The 26,364-nt window shown below is 46.0% G+C and overlaps 8 protein-coding genes across 10 annotated transcripts; 4 read left to right on the top strand and 4 right to left on the bottom strand.

The window, feature by feature from the left end:
• Positions 1-337: 337 nt before the first annotated feature.
• GL218_05188 (Fumarate reductase 2) lies at positions 338-1,846 on the bottom strand (the record flags this gene model as incomplete). Its single annotated transcript, XM_033581835.1, has 1 exon — positions 338-1,846. The coding sequence occupies one exon, from the start codon at positions 1,844-1,846 to the stop codon at positions 338-340; it is 1,509 nt and encodes a 502-aa protein (XP_033434713.1).
• A 1,355-nt stretch (positions 1,847-3,201) lies between these two features.
• Positions 3,202-6,548, top strand: GL218_05187 (the record flags this gene model as incomplete). Of its 2 annotated transcripts, XM_033581833.1 has the most annotated exons (9): positions 3,202-3,670; positions 3,931-4,027; positions 4,086-4,200; positions 4,281-4,370; positions 4,525-5,597; positions 5,676-5,785; positions 5,854-5,962; positions 6,029-6,116; positions 6,180-6,548. In XM_033581833.1, the coding sequence occupies 9 exons, from the start codon at positions 3,202-3,204 to the stop codon at positions 6,546-6,548; spliced, it is 2,520 nt and encodes an 839-aa protein (XP_033434715.1). The 2 variants fall into 2 exon arrangements, with proteins under 2 accessions (XP_033434715.1, XP_033434716.1); XM_033581834.1 differs by lacking the exons at positions 3,202-3,670; positions 3,931-4,027; positions 4,086-4,200; positions 4,281-4,370 and having other exon boundaries at positions 5,071-5,597.
• Positions 6,549-7,053: 505 nt separating this feature from the next.
• Positions 7,054-8,305, bottom strand: GL218_05186 (uncharacterized protein; the record flags this gene model as incomplete). Its single annotated transcript, XM_033581832.1, has 3 exons — positions 7,054-7,342; positions 7,405-8,085; positions 8,139-8,305. The coding sequence occupies 3 exons, from the start codon at positions 8,303-8,305 to the stop codon at positions 7,054-7,056; spliced, it is 1,137 nt and encodes a 378-aa protein (XP_033434714.1).
• Positions 8,306-10,014: 1,709 nt separating this feature from the next.
• GL218_05185 (Endo-1,4-beta-xylanase 2) lies at positions 10,015-11,182 on the top strand (the record flags this gene model as incomplete). Its single annotated transcript, XM_033581831.1, has 2 exons — positions 10,015-10,743; positions 10,802-11,182. 2 exons carry the CDS (start codon positions 10,015-10,017, stop codon positions 11,180-11,182), a joined length of 1,110 nt encoding a protein of 369 aa, XP_033434717.1.
• Positions 11,183-12,044: 862 nt separating this feature from the next.
• Positions 12,045-14,248, bottom strand: GL218_05184 (Siderophore iron transporter mirB; the record flags this gene model as incomplete). Its single annotated transcript, XM_033581830.1, has 5 exons — positions 12,045-12,443; positions 12,501-12,619; positions 13,259-13,601; positions 13,669-13,939; positions 14,118-14,248. 5 exons carry the CDS (start codon positions 14,246-14,248, stop codon positions 12,045-12,047), a joined length of 1,263 nt encoding a protein of 420 aa, XP_033434676.1.
• Positions 14,249-15,018: 770 nt separating this feature from the next.
• On the top strand, positions 15,019-15,736 carry GL218_05183 (Dynactin subunit 5; the record flags this gene model as incomplete). Its single annotated transcript, XM_033581829.1, has 3 exons — positions 15,019-15,057; positions 15,122-15,357; positions 15,418-15,736. 3 exons carry the CDS (start codon positions 15,019-15,021, stop codon positions 15,734-15,736), a joined length of 594 nt encoding a protein of 197 aa, XP_033434720.1.
• Positions 15,737-16,649: 913 nt separating this feature from the next.
• Positions 16,650-20,948, bottom strand: GL218_05182 (uncharacterized protein; the record flags this gene model as incomplete). Of its 2 annotated transcripts, none has more annotated exons than XM_033581828.1 (5): positions 16,650-16,786; positions 17,905-19,836; positions 19,903-20,140; positions 20,208-20,501; positions 20,568-20,948. In XM_033581828.1, the coding sequence occupies 5 exons, from the start codon at positions 20,946-20,948 to the stop codon at positions 16,650-16,652; spliced, it is 2,982 nt and encodes a 993-aa protein (XP_033434719.1). The 2 variants fall into 2 exon arrangements, with proteins under 2 accessions (XP_033434719.1, XP_033434718.1); XM_033581827.1 differs by lacking the exon at positions 16,650-16,786 and adding an exon at positions 17,749-17,855.
• A 4,658-nt stretch (positions 20,949-25,606) lies between these two features.
• GL218_05181 (uncharacterized protein) lies at positions 25,607-26,086 on the top strand (the record flags this gene model as incomplete). The annotated part of the gene is made up of 1 exon (XM_033581826.1): positions 25,607-26,086. The coding sequence occupies one exon, from the start codon at positions 25,607-25,609 to the stop codon at positions 26,084-26,086; it is 480 nt and encodes a 159-aa protein (XP_033434721.1).
• Between the last annotated feature and the right edge of the window lie 278 nt (positions 26,087-26,364).

The raw sequence follows: 26,364 nt of genomic DNA, 5'->3' as shown, positions 1-26,364 counted from the left end.
CAAAGAAGAAGAATACAGAATCGAAATATCTGGTAGGTTGTTGTTAAATCTCCAACTGTTGGTAGGTGATCTACGCCACCTGATTGGTCACCTGGCAACGGGACTGATTAGGAGTAAGGCCTGTGAGGCCACCAGACTTGACAATCAACAATGCACCTCTCAATACCTAGGTACTTATACACCTAATACTTCAGTTTTTATTAGTCCACCCCTCAGAAATAGATCCTTAACTTGAGATCCCTAAATTTCCCCATCTTAAAATCATTCAACAAGCAGAGGTAATTTTCTCTCTCGATTTTGCAATTCGCTATAAAGAATTCTTTCTATCAAGATATTATTAAGTCACTGTTAAACTCCGCGCAGCTTCAGTCCCTGCAATCCTGCCAAATACGGCACACTCGAGCAGTGATGAGCCACCAAGCCTATTAGCTCCATGTATGCCTCCAGTAATCTCGCCCGCGGCCCAGATCCCCGGTATTGGCACCGAGTTACCTTCATCTGTCAACCGAAGAACTCTGGCTTTCGTATCAAACGCCACTCCACCCATCGTGAAGTGAACCACAGGTGTCACTGTCCCGACACATACCTCCTCCTCGCGATTAGCTTCACCAGGAGGCAATTTCCAATGTCCAAACGACTTCCTTCCGAACGGATCTTCTTCATGTTTTGAGACCATGGTTGCGTACTTATCTATCGATGTGATAATTTCCGGAGCGAGGTCTTTGACTTTGATTTTCTGTACTAGGCCCTTCCACAGGTAAAACTTAATGTGAGATGCTGCAGCCTCGCATGCACCTGGATCTAGAAGGAGAATTACTTCCCAGTGTCTCATCGATTTATCCGTCGATTGCGGAAGAGCCATGATTGCGCTGCTAACGACATCACGGGTATTTAGCTCGTTAACGAACCGTTCCCCATTACTAGAAAGTAGAATACCGCCTTCACCTCGAAGGGCTTCGGCGGCTAAGAATAGTTGTGATGTACTAGTGGGTTTAGAATTTGAGGGCTTATGAGAAGGACCATCATTCTTAGGAGGGATGACACCGTACGAAATACCGGCGCCCTTTGGGAAAACGAAGCCTGTTGGGTGAATCTGTACGCTTTCCATGTCCACAAGTGCTGCTCCGATTGCCGTGAGCAAGCCGTGCGAGGCGGGTCGTTCCTCGTTTGTGGACGGCATGCCAGCTAAGTCGGGACGATATTTAGCTAACAGGCCGCGTGCATCACCGGCAAACCCACCCGCTGCGAAGACGACTGGGCCTTCAAGCTTGTGTTTCTGGCCGTCAGGCGTATGATAGCCCACTCCTTTAACGGCGCCGCCATCTTCAGTGAGCAATTCGTCCACTTCTGCAGAGTTCTCTAATGTGAAGTCGGGGTTGGCCTTCAACTTGTTCAATAGCGCGAAAACGATGGCTGCACCCGGGGGTAGTTCTCCACCGCCACGGTGAGTTCTCGGGACTGAGTGACCCCCAAGCTGTGCCACGACACTTAAATCAACCTCTAATTCGTCCGCAAGCCAGTTCACTGCACTCTCGGACTGGCTAGTTAGTATTTCGACTAAAGCCTTACGATCTATGCCCGGAATGTTGTTCTCGGTAAATCTGCTCCCAGCAGAACGCACTGTATCTGCGTAGAAACTGTCGTCGATGGGAATATTAAGGTCTCGCTGAAACCTTGTACCTGCACCGTTGATACCTGAGGATGCCTTGATACTATTCCCACCCGGTTTAGGCGCGCGGTCAAGCAGACGGACAGTAGCACCCGCCCGAAGCGCTTCATGAGCAGCGGACAGTCCCGCAAGGCCAGAGCCAATAACAATCACGGGCTTCCTTGCTGTAGTTGGCATTGTCGTGAATAAGGAGTTAGATAATCTGTGGAAAAGAACGCCGGGATTAGGTCGAAAGAAGACCATACATAAGATCGCGGTGAGAAAGCCAACGAGGAAATATATAAACAGTAGACAACAGCGGCTTCGTCTTACTCGTATGGGCATATTTAGATGAAGCTAACTTTAGGGATAGACCATTGATTGCTGGGACATTTTTATTGCATTAGGTATTCGAGTAGGACTACTACATAAGTCAGCGCTGGCGCGGATGACTGACATCGTCGTATGATAGCTGATGATAACTTATCGTACGATATGTGGGATGAGAAATGAGCGCCACATCTTTTCCGTCGTTGGTTTCCGGCTACCTAGAGCGAACTATGAGGGCCGCGCAACATGGCATAGTAGGTCACGGACACGGACTCGGATAATGAGCCTGAATATCATCGGGTCGAAATGGTTGTTAAAATACCGTATCCCCGGATTTTACTACCGTATTCTCGCTACGGGTTCGGTCCACCCGACCGGGGAGGGGGTACGAATGAATTTAAGCGGGAAACGAAATGGGCTATACGTACCTAGGTAATGTAACATAGATAAGCTGAGGTTGCAAAGTATCGTATAACAGGTAGGTTTAGGTACTAGTTATACCATTAACCATTTTTTCTTCAAAATATTTTAGGTTCCTATCAGTACAACCAGTTCGCAGATAGGCTATAGAAAATTGATCCTAACTCCAATAGTCGGAAAATAAACGCTACTGATCCCTGTTCACATAGGTAATCTTAGGTACATTAGGTAGGTAACTGGGGTTAGGTTGATAACGTATTTATAGCTAAGAGGTATTAACCCAAGTGAATTTACTAGGTAGAAATCAGCTACCTGGTACGTAATTCGAAGATAGCGTTTCCCTCTCTGGTTTTCCAGTACTTGTCTATCTTCTCCTTTTGATATACTCTATCGAATCGCTATTATTATAGCCCTCTATAGCTTTGAGTTAAATACTCGTACTCAGTGGCATCATGGCATGGATAATCTGTTGCGTCCGGGATTTCTCGCCTAAAATGGCAATATCCCAGGGTCAAGCCAGGAAGTTCATCACCGTGACAGTCCATCGGCAGGGCTGCTCGGGCAAGTCTCTCACGAAGCATAATCCACATCAAAAAGCAATCCACAAAATACGGGCTGATAACTGCTTGGGTTGTTATACCTATTGTCGATGTAACCTCGAAATACGAGATCGTTATAGCTTGGCAAAATGCCATTATACTTATTGAACGACGATGGATATAAAGTCGTGTTTTCACTTTCATAATACCGCACCTCGAGTTTGAAGCATACATCTTTCCGTGTGTAAACCCGCCGACGACAATATGCGTGTAGGATACTCCCTACTGCCGTTGCTGCTCGCTGCTTCTGGTAGCGCGCAGAGCGCAGAATTCATCTCACGCCGTGACCTCAATGGCACTTTGAAGATCGGCGAAAATGCCACCCCGAGGCGGTTCATCGTCGAATTGAAGTCGCGTGCGCACAGAGCCCACGTCTCGGCCAAGGTTAAGGGACTCTCCGGGCTCCGCGTTGTGAAGGAGTTCGATTCAGATCTCTTCCCAGGCGTAAGCATCGAGTGCGAGACTCACTGTAGCGCCGAGTCGCTCACAGACGCTCTTGACGCCGATGAGGATGGCCCTGTCGTAGCATCGGTTTACAGATCAACCCTCGTGCGTCTCTTGCCGGCCGCGATCGAAGGCGAGTCGTTTAGCAACGATGCGGCCGCTGCTAATTACTCAGTACATGGCTCGACAGGTGTCGAGAAGCTACATCAAGCAGGAATCATTGGCGAGGGTGCGATAATTGCTGTCGTTGATAGTGGAGTCCAATATACTCATCCTGCGGTAAAGTCCTCCGTCTGAAATTTGCCAACCCAGTCAAATAGATTAATTTCCAGATTCGCTAATATGGATGGGTTTATAGCTCGGTGGAGGCATTGGCCCCAATTACACAGTAATTGGCGGTTATGATCTTGTCGGCAGCGGTCTGTCTCTACTCCTAATTTATTGTTATGTAGCCGCGCATGTAAGGCTGACTTGCATTTGTTTCATCAGCATGGCCTGATGTACCAGCCGAGCCCGACAACGATCCGATGGACGAATATGGCCACGGTACTCACGTCGCAGGAATAATTGCGGGCAAGAGTGACCAGTAAGCTACTCTTGTGATATGATTGCATCGCCCCGGTCTAAATACTAATACGAGATAGATTTGTTGGTGTTGCTCCAGGTGCCAAATTACTCTCCTTCAAGGTATTCGGAAACAGTGGTTATTCAAACGAAGAGGTGGTTATCGAAGGGTTTCTCAAGGCCTTCGACTCGGGGGTAAGTAGTCTAGACCTTCACCCCCTATTAGGACTTTGAAAAGTTGCTTATGTTCAACTTTACCGCTAACTGTCCTCTAGGCTGATATCATTAGCGCAAGTCTCGGAGAGAATAGCGGCTTCACCTCCAATGCTTGGGCCGTGCTAGCTTCGAGGATGGTCGAACAAGGCGTAGTTATTTTATGCTGCAGGAAATGAAGGCGAGAGTGGCCCATTTGATGCTAGCAACGGCGCGTCGGGGAAAAACGTCCTTACTGTAGGAGCTGCTGAACCCGGGGCATTCCCTGCCCAGGCTTTTTCAGCGGACTTTAAACTTGATGGCCAGTCAAATGAGACACAGATCGCTTACATACCATCGTCCGGTTTTTTCCCTAATACCATTCTCGGCTGGCCTATCAAACCGGTGTCGCTCGACTCGTCTGTAGAGAATGATGCTTGTAGCCCACTACCGGCTAACACCACTAGCTTCAATGGAACTATCGCCCTGGCAAGAATTGGAGGGTGTGAAGTTTCCGTCAAGCATACCAACATTGCAGCCTTCGGTGCACAATACGTCTTATTCTACAACGATGATAGACCGTACCAAACGTTATATACCAGCAATACCACTGGTCTTATAGCAGCTATAGAGGCCCGCTCGGGTAAGGCAATCGTCGATGCAGTCGCCGCAGGTGTTGAAGTTACGGCATCGTTTGACGTCGATACCGCCCATTACGTCGGCCTGTACAATTCTGGTAGCGGCCGTCCGGCGCGATACACGTCCTGGGGAGGAACCTACGATCTAGCACTAAAACCAGATATTGCCGCCCCGGGTACCAAGATCCTTTCTACTTATCCAACCGACAAGTACCAAGTGCTTAGCGGCTCAAGCATGGCTACTCCATACATTGCTGGCGTAGCCGCGCTGTGGGTAGGCAAGTTTGGTGGACGAGCCGCTCATGCAGATGATCCTACGTGGGCTAAGCGGCTTACCGCAAGAATCATGGGCACCGCACGCGCTGTCCCTTGGGCTGACTGGTCTACAAGTACTACTGACTACGGGTTCTGGGCGCCTACTACTCAAGTAGGTGCTGGGTTTATTGACGCCGAGCGCGTGTTGGAATATTCTACAGAGCTCGGGTTCGAAGGTCGCAAATTCGAGCTTAATGATACAGCTCACTTTACCGGTACGCACTCGGTTGATATCACCAACTATGGGGACAAGCCTATCACGTACACATTTTCGCTACAGGATGCCGGCGGCTACGATTCATGGAGCCCGATCATACCGGGCCACCCACAATCATTTATCCCCGGGCTCAAGCTCTACCCAGAGATAAACCCAGTAAAGATGACCCCTGAGGTGTCATTCCCTAAGGGGGACTTCACTGTTGCTCCTGGCGAGAAAAAAACAGCTGAGTACGGATTCCTCTCTTACGCCCCCAAGGCGATAATAATGTCCATTATTATGCTATTATTATGCTAATACTCTTGTAGATTTACTTTCACTGCCCCAGAAGGACTCAACACCAGCAGCCTACCCGTTTACAGCGGCAAGGTCTTAATAAGCGGCGATAATGGCGAGCAACTTGGCGTTCCTTACTTTGGTCAGTATCTATGTGCAATTTATATTAATATTGGCCTGTGATATGGTTTTATCTAACTACCAAGGCAGGTGTTGCTTGCGACCTCAACCAAACCATCACCAATATTTGGGACTACGGCAGTAATTACCCTTGGTTGACATCTGGGGTCTCGGACAATAGAATCCAGCAGAAGTCCAAGTAAGTCCCCCTCCCCTCCCATTGTGCTGAATATTTTTAGTATACAAATATTAATGTTTTAATCAGCTTTACCTTCAACCTTTCCCGCGATGCGCAAGATTTCCCTAAGCTTAATACCGAATTCGCCTGGGGTACGGAAGAGTTACGGTGGGATGTAAGTTTACACTCTCTACATTGTATACCTATGTATCGTTAAACTAACCCTACGCCAACCTAGATCTTCGACGAGGATTATACAGAATCCGACTGGACATACCCACCTCAGGTCGGCAAGAATAAATATGTCGGATCGGCCACAAGTTGGAACGGTACGTCGAAGTCTCAATGGTTCACACCGGGTCAAGACAGCGAGGATGATATCTTTTCTTTCCCGCTATACGACCAGCCGCGTGGTAAATGGGGAATCTACTACTGGCTAGGGCGATTTGCCAACGGATCGAGTATCCAGGCTGGATCTTACAGATTCCGCATCGCTACTCTGAGACCGTTGGGTGATCCTCAAGTATCGTACGATTGGGACATTTGGGAGACGCCAAAGGTTACAGTCCTACCACTAGAGAAGACAAATACATCGACTTCAAGATAGCCCATTTCTTGTATAGGTACCTGTTTACGATAGGAACATTTGACAGGAGTACGATAGCGATGAAATTAAACAATGGTGTTAAAAATAATGAAGTACTGGATACATATGTTGAGCTGAAAGTAGAAAAAAAACAAAAACAAATAAAGAATAAAAATATTGATTTGAGAATCTCTCGATCGGGGAATTGAACCCCGGCCACCTGCGAATTCAATGACAAGCAGGTATCCTAACCACTAGACGAATCGAGATTTTTCCTTGGAGGTGATGGGGATTGGTCTGTGATAGAATAATTTATAGGGCAACGTTGTAGAATTTATGGGTCCTCCGTATACCACGCTAAGCTATTCTGAGAGTTCGCAGTTATTAGCAGTCTAAATGGGAGTGCGATACGACAGCAATTGACTTCGGTAGTAGGAATATTACTATCTTTTTTTCTTTTTTTCTTTTTTTTCCCGTAGTACATACATCTCGTTAAATCACATTTTATATGATTAGCTTTCAGGTGTTAAAATGTGGATTGGAGTTTGGGATAATTCTGAGCACGAACGTGCAAGTCCCCAAAGATGGCCGCTGAGTCGTCGCCCGGTAGGCTCTCCATACGATGCGTGTCTTCATCTTCTAGCTTTTCCAGCTCCTCTATGGGGTCCTCCTGGCCGTCTTTCTGACCCCTCTGCGGCTCGGTGGCCTTTTGAATGCCTTTGGATTCGCCAATTAGTAAAAATTGTGTGTTTACATAGTCGAGATGCTCAGGCTGCGTAGCGATCCATCGTAGAGTGCGGAATCCATCTTGCAAGCTACAGCGCAAAATTGTTAGCTAACAATTAGTCTAGGTTAATACAATTTTATGAGGACCTACTCCTTTGGATATTTAGGAGCTTGGGGAAGGGCAGTACCCTTCGGAGGCTCATACTGAGGGTTTCTGGTGCTTATAATGAAGCTTCCTTTCTCCTTTAGTCCAATTTTCTTCTGCACTTCACCAAGATCATCCGGTAATGTTATCATGTAAGCCAGATGGGATTCCCGACCGGTACTCGTAATGGCGTAGATGCCTTCCGCTACGGGGGTAGCAGCAGGCGTGTGTCGAACACCGACCGTCTTAGTGGTATAGTCTGACGCAGATATGAATTCATCCTTCAACGTCTTGAAAGAGGTATGCGACTTTTCGACGAACGCGATCCACCTATCCTTACCACTCAGCGGCAATATCTTCTTTGGAATAGCGATCAAGCGACTATTCCCAGCGTCGTCGACCGTGCCTTCGCCAAGCTTTGCGTCCTTGGCCAGGGGACGCAGGATGATGTAACTGTGGCGAATATCGTCGATGCTGCTAGGCTCGTCGATACCTACCCTGCCGCGGATAAAGAAGTATATGATACCCTTCTCCAAGATGCTAGACGGAACGACTCCTTCTCTCGCCCCTACTTGCTCGGCCGAGTCCCTCTGATCTATTTCCTCTTGGGTGACCCCGTTCTTACCACCTATATTGTTCCCACTAGCCGGTAGCTGGCTTGTGCCGTCGCCGTATGCTTCAGTAGGACTGACTAGGTTAGCTAATTATCAATAGCATATAAGATTGTGTTGTGGAAGTACCTTGGAATGGTATCTTCTATGGTTTGCTGTTTCTTATCGCCATCATTTTTAGTGCGCTTAGATCCTGGCAATGACTTCGTATTTAGTTGGTGCTTGGAGCCAACCCCAGCTCCGTTTTCATTCTTCGAAGTCGGCTCAGCTTTGGCACCGGATCTGGTGGTGGTCATATTGGAAATTAGTAGGAGCTGTTAGGAATTGAAAGTGTTACGAAGATCTGAAGCGGAGAGATGTGATGATCTGATTGACTATAAGATAAGTTGGCGATTTGATATATAAATAAAAAGTTAGTAAGCTTGAATGTTAGATATAGCTTGACAAGTCTTGCCAGTAACTTGGATCACTCTGATGTCATTAATCTGATTTAAAGGCTGTCTTATTTCAAGGACATACAGGGAGCTTGGGCCATATTCATAATGATAGCTATTTTCCTCTTTAGGAAGTGAGGTCATATTAGTACGTATCGACGATCACAACTCTGGACATAGAATTGATAAACATTATTCGGGATATATCATGGTTGCATCTGATGTATTATCTTGGCGATCTTGATTCTATTCGATTATATAATTTAGAAATCTGAACGTTATGTTTTTTGGTTTTTAGTCAATTTGAGCAATCATTAAAAAAGCGATTGGGGGGGAGATTCATTATGTGATCGACGAGCTAGTATTATACAAGTTAGATCTAATAAAGTGACTTTTTACGTTAGGTAATTACGAAGTCTTCTAGAATTTCCCTCCTTTTTCTTCTTTTTTTATACCAGCGCTAGGAAAATTCTTCTACAATGTTTACCTTGATTGGTAGTTACATCAGAAGTCTTCAAAGTTGGTAGGTAGTATCTTTCGTCTATATTATAACTTTTAACAATTCTTTCCGTGTAGAGAATCGCGGTCGCGCTCTGTCGTATGTTTTCGTATTTTCTTAACGCTAAGGGACATTAGTTATGGATGGTACAAGATAATCGCATCCAGGAGCGTGGTTTGCGTGATAGTACCTTGCTTAGAGTGGACAATAGTATATGTGCCGTTTTAAGTTGCATTCTATGCAAGCTGCGCATCCTCCTGAAGCGCTTTGACTTAAACGAGGTGGTATTCAACTCCATCAACATGCGAACATGGAACAGGAGTAATGGTATTAACACGAGAAAGCTCACCATTAATACAAAAGGAATCACAACGAAGAGATGATGAACTAATATGTTAAGAACGTCTGGTGAGGTTATATAACATCGATCTCGCTCGATATGACAAGGAATTTTCATCATTTATTAATATCTATCGGCGGTCCACATGTAACTTACCCCTGAAGCTATTCCGTTGATGCCCCACTAGCCGGACATGTGCGTCAAAAGAGATCTCACCACCATCCCCGTCTCGGATAGTATCCGATATCTTGCACACAACCAATACCAAGAATAGTTTTCAACTAACAGAGGCTAGGCAGCGCTGAATGGAACATCATTAAACAAAAGATTTCCCTTCTGGGAAAGCCATAACCGCTGATTAGCTATATACGACTTAGGTTGCGCACAGGTCGGTATAATGTTCCGAATTTGCATAGTCTAAGCCTCTTAGGGTCACTCTTAGGGTCGCTCTTAGGGGTCTCTCCTAGGGGACTACTCCTTGAGTGGGGGGTTTGGCGAGTTTATAAACTGGTCCCCTATCCTAACTAGAGAGAAATATTCACGATGTTGAGTTGCTACGGTGGTTTCTCTTTATCTATCTTGAGCAAAACTCGATAGACGGCGCAACGAGATCCTATTCTAGGCTCAGCCGCTCACTCTCGTTAATTATATCCTATATCTGACCGATCCATTCATTTATTATGTGTGCTTAATTATTTTCATTCTTTATCTTCTAAACACTCACTCATAAAAATGAAGCCGGCAACACTCGCTCTCCTCCTTGGCCCCGTGGGCATTGTAGCCAGGCCATGTGGTGGCCATCGTCCTCAGACAACTTCATCTACAATTCCATCTACAATTTCATCTGCAGTTCCTTCTACGGTTTCTGCTACAGTTTCTGCTACAGTTTCTTCTACAGTTTCTTCGGCAACATATACTACAACCGCATCATCAACTGGCGAGTCTACCACAGCAACTTCAATTGCTTCGATCACTTCCACGACGATTCCCTCGGTAACTCCTTCCGCCACATTGTCCACCAGTAAACAGGCTACCTCTTCTACGACGACCTCTGCTGCCCCAACATCTACTAAAGGTAGCGGCTCCTCGTCTGATAGCATTGACGAACTATTCAAGGCGAAGGGCAAGCTTTACTACGGCACCGCAGCTGACTCTGGCACTCTGTCTAAATCCCAAAATGCCGCCATCATCAAGAAGGACTTTGGGCAACTAACACCTGAGAACAGCATGAAGTGGGATGCTATCGAACCAACTCGTGGCGGCTTTAGCTTCGGTGGTGCTGATGCACTTGTTAATTTTGCCGTGCAGAACGGCCAGAGCATTCGTGGCCACACTCTCCTCTGGTACCAGCAACTACCGGACTACGTCAAGGCCATCACAGATAAAAAGGAGCTTACCAGCGTCATTGAGAACCACATTAGCACCATCGTCGGAAGATATAAGGGCAAGATTCGCTCTTGGGTACGTAACAACTAATTCTAAATATGAAAGGAAAAACACGCTAATACGACTGGTTTAGGATGTTGTGAATGAGGTCTTCACTGAGGATGGTACTCTCCGCGATTGCGTCTTTACCCAAGTTCTAGGCGAAGACTTTGTTCGTATCGCTTTCGAGGCGGCACACAAGGCGGACCCGGATGCTAAGCTTTACATTAACGACTTCCATCTCGAGAGCGGAACGTCCGCTAAGACTACCACTGGCATGTTTGATCACGTAAAGAAGTGGCTCGCTGCTGGCATCCCGATCGACGGTATTGGTATCCAAGGTCATCTCGGTGGTGGCAACCCTAGCGCTAGCGGAATGCAGGCTGGGTTGGAGAAGCTCGCTACGACCGGTGTAAAGGAACTGGCCATTACCGAGTTGGATATTGTGAATGCGTCGGCCCGACGAGTATGTTAAGGTCACCAATGCTTGCCTTGCTGTCGAAAAATGTGTTGGAATCACTCTGTGGGGCGTGAGCGATGCTGTGAGTCTCCCATTCTAAGATAGTCGGCGACAAAACTAACTTCCTTTAGGATTCGTGGCAAGCAAAGAGTTCGGCCGCTCCTTTTTAATACTAGCTATCAGCCCAAACCTGCATATGATGCTATCGTCAAGGCTCTCGCATAGACAGCCTAGGAATATCAGGCATCAAAGCATAATATGCGACTCTAATGTTGGCGAATAATTTTCACGGGCTTCAGCAGCCTATAATTGTAATAAATGAAGCTATCTAAAGGCTAGGATCTCGATGAGCTACTACGATACTTTCCACTTCGAACAATGAGAAGTGATGAGTACTAGTGGATATGAACCGCATTAACATATAAATTAACTATACTATTATAATCGCTTTAAATGTCCATCAATAATACGCTCACCAATAAAGACATTAAGTCTTTCTATAATCAAATGCCTACCCGGATAACCCTGTTGTCTTGGATGAATGATCATAAATCTTAGACTATCTAGCAGTTTACTTAGTAATAACGAGGCCTTGAATACGAATTAATAGCCCATACATTAGGTACTTGGTTTAAGCCAGGATTTTTACTGTCTTCTAACCTATCTCCCAATAGTAATTATCCTCTAAATATTATACCTCAGCATAACTTCCCTAAGGGGTAATTTGGCATTTTATCCCTAGGACTGGAATAATGGTAGTAATCATGGAACTTTTTAACTATTCATGCCTTATTAAAGCTCTAGGGTTGGTAGTTCCAATTGATAATAATTAAGATTACGTATTTGGTTTGGGATATCCAACAACGTGGGCACCGCATTATACCACTCTGCCCTTCATCTGCTTATCCTGGACGTTCAAGTTTTTCCAGGCTAGCGCGCAGGGGACCGTCAGCGACAGGACAGCGCACGCAGCAATGCACATACGCTGCATGCCTTCGCCATAAGCATCCATGATAGCCAAGCGTCCGGTTGTTCCCATTTTATACGACAGCTGCACTACGAGGCTCCCGAAAATCCTGCTGATTTGGTCCTTAAGCTCTAGCGGGAGGTGTTTCTCGAGTAGGCCGGGCATACTATTTGTCCATATCCCACCACTGACGCCAAGGCCGATTGTATCTCCAACTGCAGTGAATAGAGCGAGGAGTGCAAGTACCATAGCCACGTTAGTATGTTCGGCGGCAGCCATAATGGCAATCTTCTCGGTTACAACAAGCGTCTGGTAATGATTAGACTATAAATCGGTGCCCTTAATGATAAAAGCGTCTATGCTTACCGAGGCGCCTATAGTCTCAAGCACTTGACACATGGCCACTAAACCGAGTGGTGTACCTGGCATGCGGTACTTGATCATCAACCCGGCGCTCATAACCAGCAGAGGAGCTGCAGTGAGTGCTAACCACTTATACCGGTTTGTGATGCGAATTAGATAACCAATAACAAAACTCCAGGAGCACGAGCCCAAGTTGTAGATGTTACCGATCCAGCCCGCATCTTTGATAGATAAACCGAATACTACCTGTAGGTGGCTCTGGAAGCTAACGTATGAGGACATTGAATCAGCTTACAATTATACCTAACTAGAACATTTGATGATCCCTTTGGAAAACAGCGATTATAAATTATTCGACTTACTACTAACTCGTTAGCCACTACTATTAAAAGAATGCCGAGGAAAGCTCGCGTAATTAGAGGGATTCACACATACCTATGAGCCCCAGCACCTCGACGCGATGAACATCACGCAACTCATGATGCAGGCACCCATAACTGTACGATCCCATAGCAGATGGAACGATACAAGAGTCACTTTGGCGAAGTACTTCTCCCAAATGCAGAAAGCGACAAGTGACCAGCCACCAATAACGATCATAGTGATGATTGCAGCCGACCTCCATTTATCAGTCTGATACGTGGCGAGACTAAGGGGTAATATGATGAGCGAGAATCCAGCGACAACAAAAACCATGCCGACAACTTGAAATAATTAGCGAAAACTACTATATATAATACGTCATCCTCCCCCAAACATACCGTCGAACTCAATTGCATAATGCATTACGCTTTGTGACCATGTCCGACCGGAGTCACGAACAGCAGCGGGGAACTGTTTGCGCGCCTCCTTGCGAGTATATAGCAAGATCCAAAGAACTGGAATTGAGGAGAAGGGTATAATAATTGCTAGGGTACCATAAGCCCATCGCCAACCAATACCAAGGAGAAAGTCTTCGGCGGCGGCGGGTCCTGCAAACGTGGTGGCTAAAAATGGAGCAGACATGACAGCCAAAAGCAATGCTCGGTTCCTTAATTTCGAAGTATCCGCAACCAAAACGTCGAGCACAAAGTTCATGCCATTCTCACCAATGCGGTAGAATACCTTTTGAATTAGCTATCGTTAGTATTATAAGATATGTTTAATCTGGGAGAAAAGGTAAGGAACATACGAGAGCCGCAGCATAAGTTTCGACATTTCTGCTCACAGCCATCAATACGATCCCTAGCGTAGCGAAACAGGTCATCAAAGCGAACCCTTCAGGTCGGCCCCAGATATCGATGATCTTTGCGATAGGAATACGTGAGACACCCCCGAAGATGGATGCTACGACTTGCGCTGTCGTGAGCAGCGAATGTCGCTGGAAGTCGCTCGTAACGTAAGCGATGAGAGAGTTGGACAGGCTAGACTCAAAAGCTAAGATAAAATTGACGATTAGAAGCCTAATGATGAATTAGTACGTGGTTTATTTAATATTTTTGGGTTACTACCATGCGTATGTCATTATCATTAATTTCTTGGACCAGGTCTGGGTGATAGCTTCGATATCTCGAACGCCATCTTGGCCTTCTAAGTCTGGAACGTGCTTCTCGTCAACGTCAACGCCAACGTCACCTTGACCTTCGAGAGTCCGAGCCGCGGCCCGGGCCGATCTCGTCTATAGCAGCCGAGTGTGACAACTCCTGAGGTCGGACACAAGCGGCAATCTTGGTGCCTGCTTCAGGGGACCTCTTCTCATTCGCCTCTGACATGATAGCTCTAGTCTACCTACTGAAAGTGAGATACAACTGGTATTTAGAAGAGACCACTAGAAATTAAGACTTGGATGATTAAAGGAAAGCTTATAGTATAAAAGTCTGGATAATAGGCCTAGGTAATACAAACAAGAGCGGAGACAAACCTCCTATGCCGTAGACTGTGTTGCCCTCCGTCGACGGGATGGTTACATAGCTTCCCCACGGTCAAGCAGGTGCTGCAGTGTTAAATTGCCAATGATATTCCATCTCAGGCGGAATCATCACATAGATGATCTGATAAAATAAGATAACGGGGGACCCCTGGTAGCTTGGCGACTAATATTTATACGATCTCGCCTATGACGATGAGGATAAGCCGGCTGTCGGTACAGGACTTGACTGGTAGAGTCGCGTTGAATTTGTTTCGGAATCATTGCTGGAAAGAGGGTAGGCATGCTATAACTTAGTTAATTACGAAATTCTAAAAAATCTATCTAAATATTACTCGTACGGCTAAGTAATTGTCATAAGATGTCGTGGCTTGAAGGTAACATATGAATACTACGATGCTTGCATGAATCTTCAAGGGGGTGATTCACTTTGGAATAAACCCCCTTTAATGAATTTGGACTACCCCACCTCGTGATAGATGCATAATTTAATTTTAGATTGCATATTTCGTAGTCACAGCTATCGTAGCTCCTTCGCGTCGTTTTCCAGCTTCAGCTTCGGCCTTTTCAATTCGACATCCCAATCCAGCTATCACTTGTCTCACCCCAGTTAACATGTCCAGAAAACCAGTTAAAGGCGAGTATATCGAAACCGTAAGATAGCTCCCTATTATAAGCAAACATAATTGTGCTTAATTAACATTTCTACCTACAATAGGATACAGGGAACAAGGTCTCGAGGAAGGCCATCCTGATCGGAACTCAGCACATCATGTTAGGCGGCAAGACCATCATTCAGGCCGAAGCCATGATTCGCGGCGATCTAGCGAGGACCGGGCAAGCTGTATCAGGCTCAGCCGCTGCTCCTGGCAGCAATACGGCCGTGGCTATCGGTCGTTATTGTTATCTGAGTAAAGGATGCTGTTTGCGCCCTCCAGGTCGCATATATAAAGGGTCAGTCGCGCATATCTTAGAAGAGCATAGTGCTAACTATTTACATATTTCACTTCTCAGATCCTTCACCTTCCTCCCACTCCGATTAGGCGACCATGTTTTTATCGGCGAGGGCACCGTCGTCCAAGCAGCAACCGTCGGCAGCCACGTATACATCGGCCAGAATGTCGTCGTTGGCGAATTTGCTATCATTAAAGACTACGTCCGCGTTCTTGAAGGTACCGTTATACCCCCAAATATGGTCATACCGAGCTTCAGTATCGTTGCTGGCCAACCAGCCAGAGTTATCGGCGAGGTACCCGAAGGTGGCCACGAGGCATTCGAGCTCCGAGAGCTTTACAAGACGGTTGGAAATAACCCACAGCCGCTACCCGTCTAATTTATAATTTCTATTGGTGCGATATACGCTCCTATGGCCCTATCCACTTGTTGATTTGATGCATAATCAAAATATTCAAGCATCACGGTAAGGCCGACCTAGTCACGATCGCATATCAGGACTACTCTCAAGATACATCTAATCATTCTTCGTCAATGCTAAGCGGCTTATCGATCTAGTTCTAGATCGGAATCGAATCAGTCATATGCCATTCCAGTCCTTTAATGTGAAGGTAGCATCTACTTGAAACGTATGCGCTCCTTGGGCACATAGTGTAGAGGAATTTCACCAGATTTCACGACTCACATTACGTTCTACTCTCGATAAAGCCCCCTGCCTAACCCCTTTTATTAACCAAGAGGGTTAATGGGTTAGATATGAGATATCTGTGAGATATGAGGACTAATCAATACCCACACCGCGCTATCATGGATAGATAAGGTATTGGGTTTCTTCGGGTGAGTGGCGAACCAGGTCAATAACAAATATCCTAGCTAAGATTAACAACGCTTAGGAGATCTAAGAGAAGTTTGTTGAGGTTGTCGCCTGTTTATGAATATCGATTTCGACCGTGAGAAAGACTTGGTATGGAGATAGAGTTGTTCCGCCAAGTATCTTGAAGGAGATTTCAGGTATATCCATGTCTATAGCTTACTATTGATAGCTATATCATGTAAGCTTTTTAGAGGCTTAACCCAGAAAACACATTCAATAAGAATTATCAACATGAGATACACCAAAGCCATTTTCAAGGCGGAAGTTTTTGTACCCTTCATGCTTATGCTTTCTGATAGTGGCAACTCTACTTCAAAAGCCGAACGACGACTAAGTCGGGGACTTTCTGAATCTCGTCCATCTCCATCTATAGAGTTGTACACAACATTGACACCTTGGCTATCCCCATTCCACATGACTAGGTTCTAGACATTGCCATCAGTATTCCGAAGGCGTAGAGCAGAAACTGCATATTCCAGTACAATCTGACTGTTGGGAGCAGGTTTGACCACAGCTCGCGGCCGTAGAAGACGTAGAGTTTACTGCCAGCGGCGTCTAGATCCGCACGATGTATGTTAGTATTGTTTCCCCCTTTTCATGTTAGTGTAACACAATGTATTATTCACTGCCGAAATAACATGGTAGGTTGTAAGGATAAAGCTAGCGAAGGAGTTGAGCGTGAGATTCATTTTGTTAACGTCAAGCTTGGTAAATTGGTTTAAAGCCGTAATGGTAGATTCATTGAATATTTATAGGCTTGAGTTATGAGATACCTCGTTACACTGTTGTCATTAGATCCTGACGGATATTAACCAGACTTCCATCATATATTCTGTATAAGCGCTTGACCTGGATTCGTTGATGGGTGGCTGCACTTGGACTGAATAGGCAGAATATGGAATTCTCACATACACGAGGTGTTAGTTACTCGAAAAGGAAGTGTACTGCGAAAGTTTAAACCCTTTTGAAGTATACTTAACCTAGGCCTACGGGATATGATTTCTCTAAGGCATTCTTCCGAGTCACAACGGCGGAAACCCTCTTCAGCGCCGTAAGGGTGAAATGACACAAGTTCAGCAATGGCCCATAGTCATCAGATATTGTCTATGGTTTATTGATTAAAAGTATAAGACATCGTGTTTCAGCTACCTACCTAAGGTAGGTAGCTTATATTGTTAGGTCGTAGAAGGCTGTTGACTTCCGATGATGCGGAATCACGAGCCTTGGTGATTGCGTGGTAAATATCATTGCCGTCTTATAAACAGTACGAGTGCCAAGCTGGTGCTTGCCTCTAATTTATGGCTATCTCAGGTGGCTTCAAAACCAAGATTCCATATTATTAAGTGCTACACACTTGGACACTGCAGCTTCTATTACTTAACTCAAGGTCGCTTCCAAGTCATGCTTCTAGTCTAATTAAATAGCTACCACCGACGGTTCTTGACTTAATAGTATTCGTAGTCGTCATCTTCCTCATCGCCATCACCCTCGTACTCATAATCATAAATGGCCTCCTCTCATCTCCTCCTCATCTTCCTCCTCCCCTCCTCATCGCCATCATCATCATCATCATCATCATCTTCTTCTTTCTTCTTCTTCTTCTTCTTCTTCTTCTTCTTCACTACTATGTACTTCCATCACCCCATATTCTTCTCCTCTTTCACTATACACACTCTCCTCTTCGCTAATATCCACTTCCTCCTCATCCTCGTCGTCCTCATCCTCGTCTTCCTCCTCATATTCTTCCTCCTCACTACTATCCATCTCCTCGTCGTTCTCCTCTGCTTCTCCTTCGCTGTTATCCACATCACTATCGTCACCGATATTACTAATCGCCATCGCAGCCGCCGCACCTACGGCTAGACCACCAACACCCACAGCGACTGCGGTCCCTATATTGCCATTTGAACTATTTCCATGATATGGCTGCTCGTAATAACTCCCATTCGCGCCAGCGGGTCTGTGCAGGTAATCATCTGATGATGATGGATTATGGTGCTGGCCACCATCCCAGCCCGGGTTTTGATAGTCGTAATAAGAATTCGGGGGGTCGTGATGATACTGGGGATTATGATTATGCGTATATCCGTTGCCGTTAATTCCCGTATACTGAGGGTGATTTATGTATTGGTGGAATGAACTTGGCGTAGAATACGTGGGCGTGTGGTGGCGGGAGTCGTTATAGCCGAGGGGGGAATGTGTCCCAATACCGTTGTTGCGTGGGGGATTGAATGAATGGTAAGTATTAGCGTGGTGCGTCGAGGGGACTTGTCCACCGTAGTTATTATGACTCGCTTGTGGGCCGCGGGAAGAATTTAGATTATTTCGTCCGCCTGGCATCAAACTTGACGGGATATTGTAACTCGTATTATTAGAGCCATGAGTGTTGTTCACGCTGCCGCGCCCAGGAATCAAGGCCGGCGGAGTGTGGTGGCCTCGTTGTTGTTGGTTTGCAGCAGGACTACCGAACCCATTTATGTGTGCCGTCTGGAGTAGCGGTGCTCTGCTACCATGATTGGATGGAGGATGTACATTCTGAGCTCGAGCAGTCATATCGTTTGGGGGACGCGAGATTGCTTGTGGGCGCTGCGGGTTTGTATGAGGTTGGTGGAGGCCGGGACTCCCCATGGAGCGCGATATGCTTTCCTTGGAACCACTAGAACTTGGAGAAGAAGAAGAAGAGAAGAGTTTCCCGAAGAAACCACTATCCTTCGCTTTTGGAACCGAATTCTTTGGCATATTATACTGCTGTCCAGCGCCGTGGACATGTTGTGTTACTGCTGAAGCCGCCTGCTGCTGAGGGGGTTTAGGGTAAGATTGCGGTGTAAGGCCATCTGCTGCTGCTGTTATGTTCCTAGAAGGATTTGTTGGTGCAGGAGAGGCGACTTTTAACGGACGGGGTTCCTTTCTGGTAGAAGGTAAAGAAGAAGTAGGTAAAGGCAGCTTCTGTGTTGCTCGCTTAAGAGGTAATTTTGGGTTTTCACTGAGAGTTGGTGGGATCGCCTTAATGGCCCCAGGTAATACATCCGAGACCTTTTTTCGTCTTGGAGGAGGAAGATTTACGAGACTTTGCTGCTGAGTGTTCGGGAGACTTGCGTTGGAGGATTGGTATTCCGTTTTCGCCGTCGTAGGCACGACACGAGTCGCGGGTTTCGATCGTGTCGGCGCGGGCATATTAACCGACGAAGGGCGAACAGGGAACATGTAGCTAGACTCGGCCTGAAAAGAACCCAGACCGACCTGGTCTTTTGGTAGAGGAGCTAAGGGATGCGTTTGGTCAACTTTATTAGTCGAGGTCTGGTGATTGTTGACAGAATCTTTCTGGACGAAGACTTCGTTCGCCTCTACCTTGGGTGGCGCAACTCTATGAGTAACAAGTAGTTCCGGGGACCCCGAAGCTTGGGCGAACTGTCCTGTAGGATATTGAATCTGATTGAAACCGGTCGTGTCTGATGGCGGACCGGCTTGCCGCGGTTTCAATGCCTCAAAGCCTTGTCGTGGTAAAGGCTTTCTCTTGATGAGTGTCTCAGCAACAAGGTCTTTTGCGTGTGGATTTGAAGCTTGGATATCCCCTGTGACCGGTCTATGTGAAGCAGCCATTGTGACTATGGATAACTATGTTAACGTAACGCTCAAACCCTTAGGGATATCATAACTCGTCAATGACATACCTTCCTGTGCACTTTTATCATTGTATGCAGCCTCGGTAGTGTTTCCATGTCCTTGATCTACCGAGTTTTCTTCAACCTTGTTCGCACGTTTGATTATGGACTTCAGCTCCTTCACCAAGAACTGGAAGCCCTCGTCATCTCTATTGGTGAACTCCGCTATAGACTGATGATCACAATTAGGTCTTAGCATTTTCTTCTCACGTTTGAGACCAAGAGTCAACAGTTCCTCGTCATTACCCTATTAATAAGTCCATTTTGTTAGACTTAAAACACCAAGTTATATTGTTTGATGGACAAAAACATACCGGATGAAATAGACCGAGGGGGCCGTATAAAGATATGATCTTGATTCCAGATGATAGCTTCTTGAAACGAAGCGGAAGTTTCTCTAGCGACGAAGCATTCTCCTGAAGCCAGGATCGGACTGTGCTCTCTAGCCTCGGATCCGCGAGAAGATTCTCCTGTGCTATCTGCAGAAGCAGAGTAGGCCACGAGACAATGGTGGACTGCCTTTGCGACCCGTTGAGAAATATGACGGCTTTGACAGCCTCTCCGAGCTGGAGGTAATTTGAATCTTCCGCTAGCATGCGGGCCACGACCTTGTATAGTGTCTTAGTATAATATCAATCAACCCTCGAGATGTACAAGATAGCTAAACCACTTACGGCTTCAATAAGTAAGGCGCTTAGTCCATGACACATTAATACGAGAGGTCGACGCGCCGGGACTGTACCTCGCGCGGTGGCAATGCTGCGAAGAAGCTCCAAGACAGCCGTCTCGAAATTCTCCCAACCACCTCCGAACACGAACTCGGTATTATAACAGAAAGTGAATATTCTAGCGCCCCGAATATCCTTGGGGAGGAGTTGGCGGAGCCATGTGCCGCTTTTACCTGTGCCCCAAGGGACATCGGTGGTCTGCCGAATGTCGTGAAGTGCTACGATATCAATAGCTTTCGCTTCGATATGCTTCTCTGGGTTGGGCGGCTTGGTCAAGCAGTGAAGCTCACCAACCAAGTTTCCTGACCATGAATTGGTACTAGCCATATTGAATGAAGATCCAACGTTGGAAATCTGTATTGTGCCGCGAATATTTGCTGTGATTGAGGGGATTCTATGTTATGAAATAAGCGAGAATGGTGTTCGAAGAGGTAAACGGGGTTCAATAACAATTAGTATATTAACATCTATTACTTAATCATTATCAAAATTAAAAACAGGTTACGAAGTTTTATATGTATTCATTCAATCAGATAACCTAAATTTAGGGCCGAATCTCCAAGCGCCTACTACACGACCTTCTAACGGTACCGATCGAGGCTATACAGAAAAGGGGCTAATCTGATGTGTCAAGAATATATCGCCAATTGCTTCGGCTAGGACTAATCACCATGAAATGGCTTGGCCATTAGGGATTTCTAGAGCCCCTATGACCGTATAGTAGCAAACATCTTTGCGCTTCTCGAAACGAAACTGTAGTTTGGGGGCTAAACTTCGGCCCCGTCGTCTGCGGGTCCCTATTTTGGCCGTAGAGGGATTCTGAGCCCGAGCATTGCCCGCTTTTGGTAATCGATTCCCGCTTATGCAGAGCCTCACTGGAAGTATCCTTAAAATAGCTACCTGCAGAGTTAGTAAGATTACATCTCACCTATACAATATTCGATGATGAACGGCTTGGGGAAGAAATTTTTCCTAGGACTGGTATGGGTAACGGTTTGAGTGTTTGGAAGTTGCATATTCAGGAGTAACGAAGCAGATTCTAGACACGAGCAGCAGAGCTCCGCGCACATGAGACGTATCGGTCAAGGATGCATGTATACTTTCATGATCATAATGTTGATAAAGTAAGCCTGCCGAACCTTTCGCGGTCGAGCAATACCTACATATAGTGCCTGAGAAACCTAAAGTAAATTGGCCATCTTTATTGTTTGCCTCATTGTGTACCCTTTTCTGAAGACCTCGACTTCTTACTTTCTTTGCAAGTAGTAATAGAGAAGGGCTCTCGCCATGCCTAAAACAAGAAAAACACCTGCTCTGCGTTCAGCAAAGAAGATGGCTGGCAAAAAGAGACGTCCCGCTCCCTCTGTACTTCCACAATACCAAGAGTAAGTGAAGCATACCGCGGTATATATAGCTGCTACCGTCACTGGAGTGTTGTTAATATCAAAATAGCGGCTTTCCAAATGCCAATAGCGGTATCAGAAGTAAACGAAAGGTTGGCAAGGTCGGGAAATGGATTCCTCGATTCTTAGCCGCACTGGCATATGTATCAAGTATCATTCTCGGAGGTATGGTGCCTAGTACTTGGTTATATTCCTTGACCGGCCATTCTAACATCTCATGTCCTAATAAGCCCTGATCGCGACGGGTTGTGGTACGACCGCCCTAGACAACATCTATCTAGTCGAGTTGCAAACGAACGAGACGTTTGATATCAACTTCCGAGTTGGTTTTTCGGTGAGTAGCAGATAATTACCCCGTGGGGAAAAGTGTAGCAGCATCTACTCTACCTATCCAGGGATTCCGATATTGGGACAAGGGCTGACATAATGCCGGGTTTTCCTAGGAGGCTGTCTTTCGGTTGCCAATCTCACGACTGATCTCAACGATAACTCGACTAAGGAAGAGGAGACCCAGGTCAACTGCATCTACGGCCTGCGCAGCACGGATACAGAAGACCTCGGGGAAGAGCTCTGGGAGGACTTGGACCTCTCCGATGCTGCTCAATCCTCAGTGCTCGAGGCATTGAATGCGACGTTGCCCCAAGCGGTTCATTTACAAGAGAATGTCTTTTTCTGGCCACCCATAGTCGTACACATAGTCACCTTCTTCTTGAGCGGCATCATACTAGGCGTCGCCTCAACGGCTTCTTCGAACAAGCCTTCATATAAATTCTTCTTGCTTATAGGTAGTCTTCTTGGCGCCTTCGCGCTAGGTTTAGCCCTCACGGGCGCTATCGCTCCTACGTCGGCGCTAAACGCACTCCTGGAGAGCGATAGACCGCAAGATGAGGGCGCACCGGATGATAAAACCCCTTTTGTTACTAAACGAGGTAACCTGTTGGAAACCCTCTCGGGTGTCTTGGTAGCTTTTGTTGCTCTCTTCTACGTGGCGATAGGTTACATATTCATTCGTCGAAGAACGTAAATAACACGAAGTAGTGAGCAAGCAAGTAAGCAAGCCTTGGTGTTAGGTATTAAAGAGCGAAGAAGGATAAGGTGGATAGTTACAGCTATGTCTCATGCACTGAGTTCCATGAGTCAAATAAAAGCTTGACTTGGCTTGGGCCTGGGTTCACTTAGTTTGGGGAGATACTTTTTTGAGTTATCGGTCCGAGTTGAGCGAAAGATTAGATTGTTTTTCTTCATCCTTTTCTATTTAACTGTTTTCTGTGTTCCTTTTTTAGTTTTCCTTTGGATTTTATGAGGTCTTTAATGTATACTTCGGGTTGTATTATTGATGTCTTTCAAGGACTTTTAGTGTAATATATAAAGTTGATTCAAATTTAACATATTTTAATTGATATGCATTTAAATTATATATATTCTATTATCCGAAGTAATTATGTAGCTTCAATGTGAAACTCGCTTATCTCATGCATATGAGATGCGTATAGAAGTATAGAATTGGTAAGGATCAGTAGAAAAAGAAGAGTAGTGAGATTGTATGAACATTTCCGGCATTTCTATGGGACAAGTGCCGGAGTTAGAATGTAAATCTTGGCATCCTAAAGCCCTGTTGGGATCACGGTCCACGATAACGGTCACATGACCTTCCTCATGTGATCGATGGCTGGACCCACACACAGCTCTCCTCACTTCGTAGATCTCCCGTTCTTTCAACGTAACATCAACCAATCAACATCAATCATTTTTAGTCTTTCCAATCTTTTTATTTCCTTAGTTATGTAATATGTGTATAAACATCTAACCCTTGTCAACAGGCTCGCTCCTCGCTGCTTATCGTACTATTAAGTCCCAAAATTTTTTTTTTTTAGCTTATCTACCATCATCATAGACGTTTTACGAAGCTGAAGTTGCCGAGCAAGAAATGGCTGATAGAAATAATTACACTTTCGCCGTTTGATGTGCTGTGTCAACTATCCTTAGCTGATCTCTAGCTAAGTAACGCGGCGCTAAGCTGCAGTTCCTAATTGGTATTGAGATTATCGATGCAGTGTTACGTTGGAGAAAGTATGCCTTTCCCAAGAAGGATTCTATAGAAAAACGGGCGTCTAATGCTTATAGTAACCCTTATAGTAACCTCAAGTTTTCGGTCCCGATACTATGGCGCAGTGGTGTATTACATGTTGGCAAATCCCTGCTAGCCAAAGATGCCTGTAGCAAATCATGCAGGCTGGCAATGGTATATGCTGACAGGGGAATCACTCGTGTATATAGAGCCTTACATTCTACTTAACTTCGGACAGCAAACCTCAGCGTTGCCCTAAATGGGAAAATGCTGAGGCTTATGGGATTATATCACATATCAAGGAGGAAAGTTGCATTAGCTCAACAGTTTATCTATTCTACGTTAATTTTTGTCTTCCTGTATTCATGGCCCCGGAGCTTATGCAGCCAACTGCTACCAAAAGGAAGCGACCGAGCCGCATGAAGCATGGGCCAGCCTTTGAATTCCTTATCGATACCGCTACTACTCAGCACGGGGATGCAAGGACTATTATCAGACGGCAAGCCGCGAGGTCGGGGCGTCGAGCGCAGCTGCGGATAACTGATGGCCAGGAGCATGGACGATATGTAGGAACAGCTGATACTTTAATACGACTAGAGCGAGAGGTGCTGGTGGCCGGACCAGCCACGCAACCCTCATTGAGTGGATACGAGACTAGTAAAGCCATCTACAACTTCGATATAACGACTCTTGATAGTTTTATCAATGTCGACCTTGCTATACACGCTTACCGATTATTACAGGGCAGCGTGGAACGCCCTCTTACATTTCTCCAGAATGCGTCTTCTTCATCTTTCCTCGCTTGCCTACCGAGCCGCTATGGGTCCAGCCCCTTTTTAGACGATGCCGTACATTGTGTAGCCGCGAGAGCTGCTCAGATGCTTGGATATTCGGCGCCATCGTCTGTACCTTCTGTACTCTACTCCAAGGCACTGAGAAGTCTAAGTCGCAATATACAATCCGGTTCTTGGTCTGATGTCTATTGCGCTACACGGCTCTTAGTACTCTACGAGGTGAAAGCCATTCGACGCTCTTTAATACCGTGCATCGATATTAACAGTGCGTCGTCTTAGTCACTAGGTTGCCCAGATATAAATGCTTTAGCGTTCCATAACGGAGGTGGTATCGATCTGCTTAGGCGTAGAGGTCCTCCTCCTGATTCTGCCCATTTTGACTGCATGCTTTTGAAGAGCCAAGGGCCCTACGTGGTTTGTCCGATGCTTGCCATCATTGCTATCCTAAGTGTATTATCCCTGCTAACTGCTTGGCAGCTAATATCAGAGATGCACAAGAAAGAGTCTTCCATGTTTGAAGCTCAAGAATGGCAGGACTTCTTTGGACGCGCCGCATGCAGGGAAACGAACGTGGATGCCCGATTTTGGTGGAGATTCTTCGGAACCAATTGTTTCCTGCCAGGGATATTGAAGGATGTAGGAGTCCTCTTATCCGAAGTCGCATTGGGCCCCTTTGAATACTCATCGAGTAGCTTGAATATTCTCAACCGAATAGAGAAAATGTATCGAGCATTGGATGATATTCACAAAGAATACCAGCACTTTTATGTCACGGAACCCCAGTCGTCGCTGTGCGACCTGCCGATCTCCGGTCGTGTCGAGTCTGCGGATCGAACCAGACTTCGCCACTTCCTCCAGTATCCAACCATGCTCATCTGCCGTCTTCGAGCCACTCTTTCCCTAAGCGAAGCAGATCGTGCTATGGGCGAAGAGGAGGCACAAAGGTTTGCAGCCCGGACTTTACTCATCGAGAAGATGGCAAGGGCTGTGGACCCAGTTATGGCCTGGCAACTAGCGCAGAGGAATAACTTACCATATTCTATAGTACGCACGAGGGAGGACTGGCTTTCAATCAATGAGCGTGGGGAGAACTGGGAGGAATTAAAGACGTTCCTTAAACAGCGGTGGTTAAAGTGGGAATATTATTGGGAGGACGAGATTTTAATTAAAGAGCTGGGACAAGTTCCTATCGAAGAATGAAAATTTAACTCGTTTTATATCATAAATTCATTAGCATCTTTACACATCGTTCTTTATCCTATGGAAAATCTCTTTTCCATCAAGTCAAGCTGCATTGGACATGACCCTCCCATAAAACCATCAAGAAAGCATTCTCCTATGAAAGTCCAACCTTCCTCGTCATCGGATCGTCGCCGTAGTAAGACAGGAACGCTACAACCAGATAACACGCAAACTAGATCACCTTTCATTGCCTTGTCCGGGGCTAAGCCGATATGTCCATTGCGAGTAACCATGAG

This window comes from Daldinia childiae (assembly GCF_008694065.1).
Source record: "Daldinia childiae strain JS-1345 chromosome Unknown Scaffold5, whole genome shotgun sequence".
In the NCBI taxonomy this organism is placed as follows: domain Eukaryota; kingdom Fungi; phylum Ascomycota; class Sordariomycetes; order Xylariales; family Hypoxylaceae; genus Daldinia; species Daldinia childiae.
The sequence above is the reverse complement of the archived record's forward strand: the minus strand, read 5'-3'. Positions and strand labels throughout refer to the sequence as shown.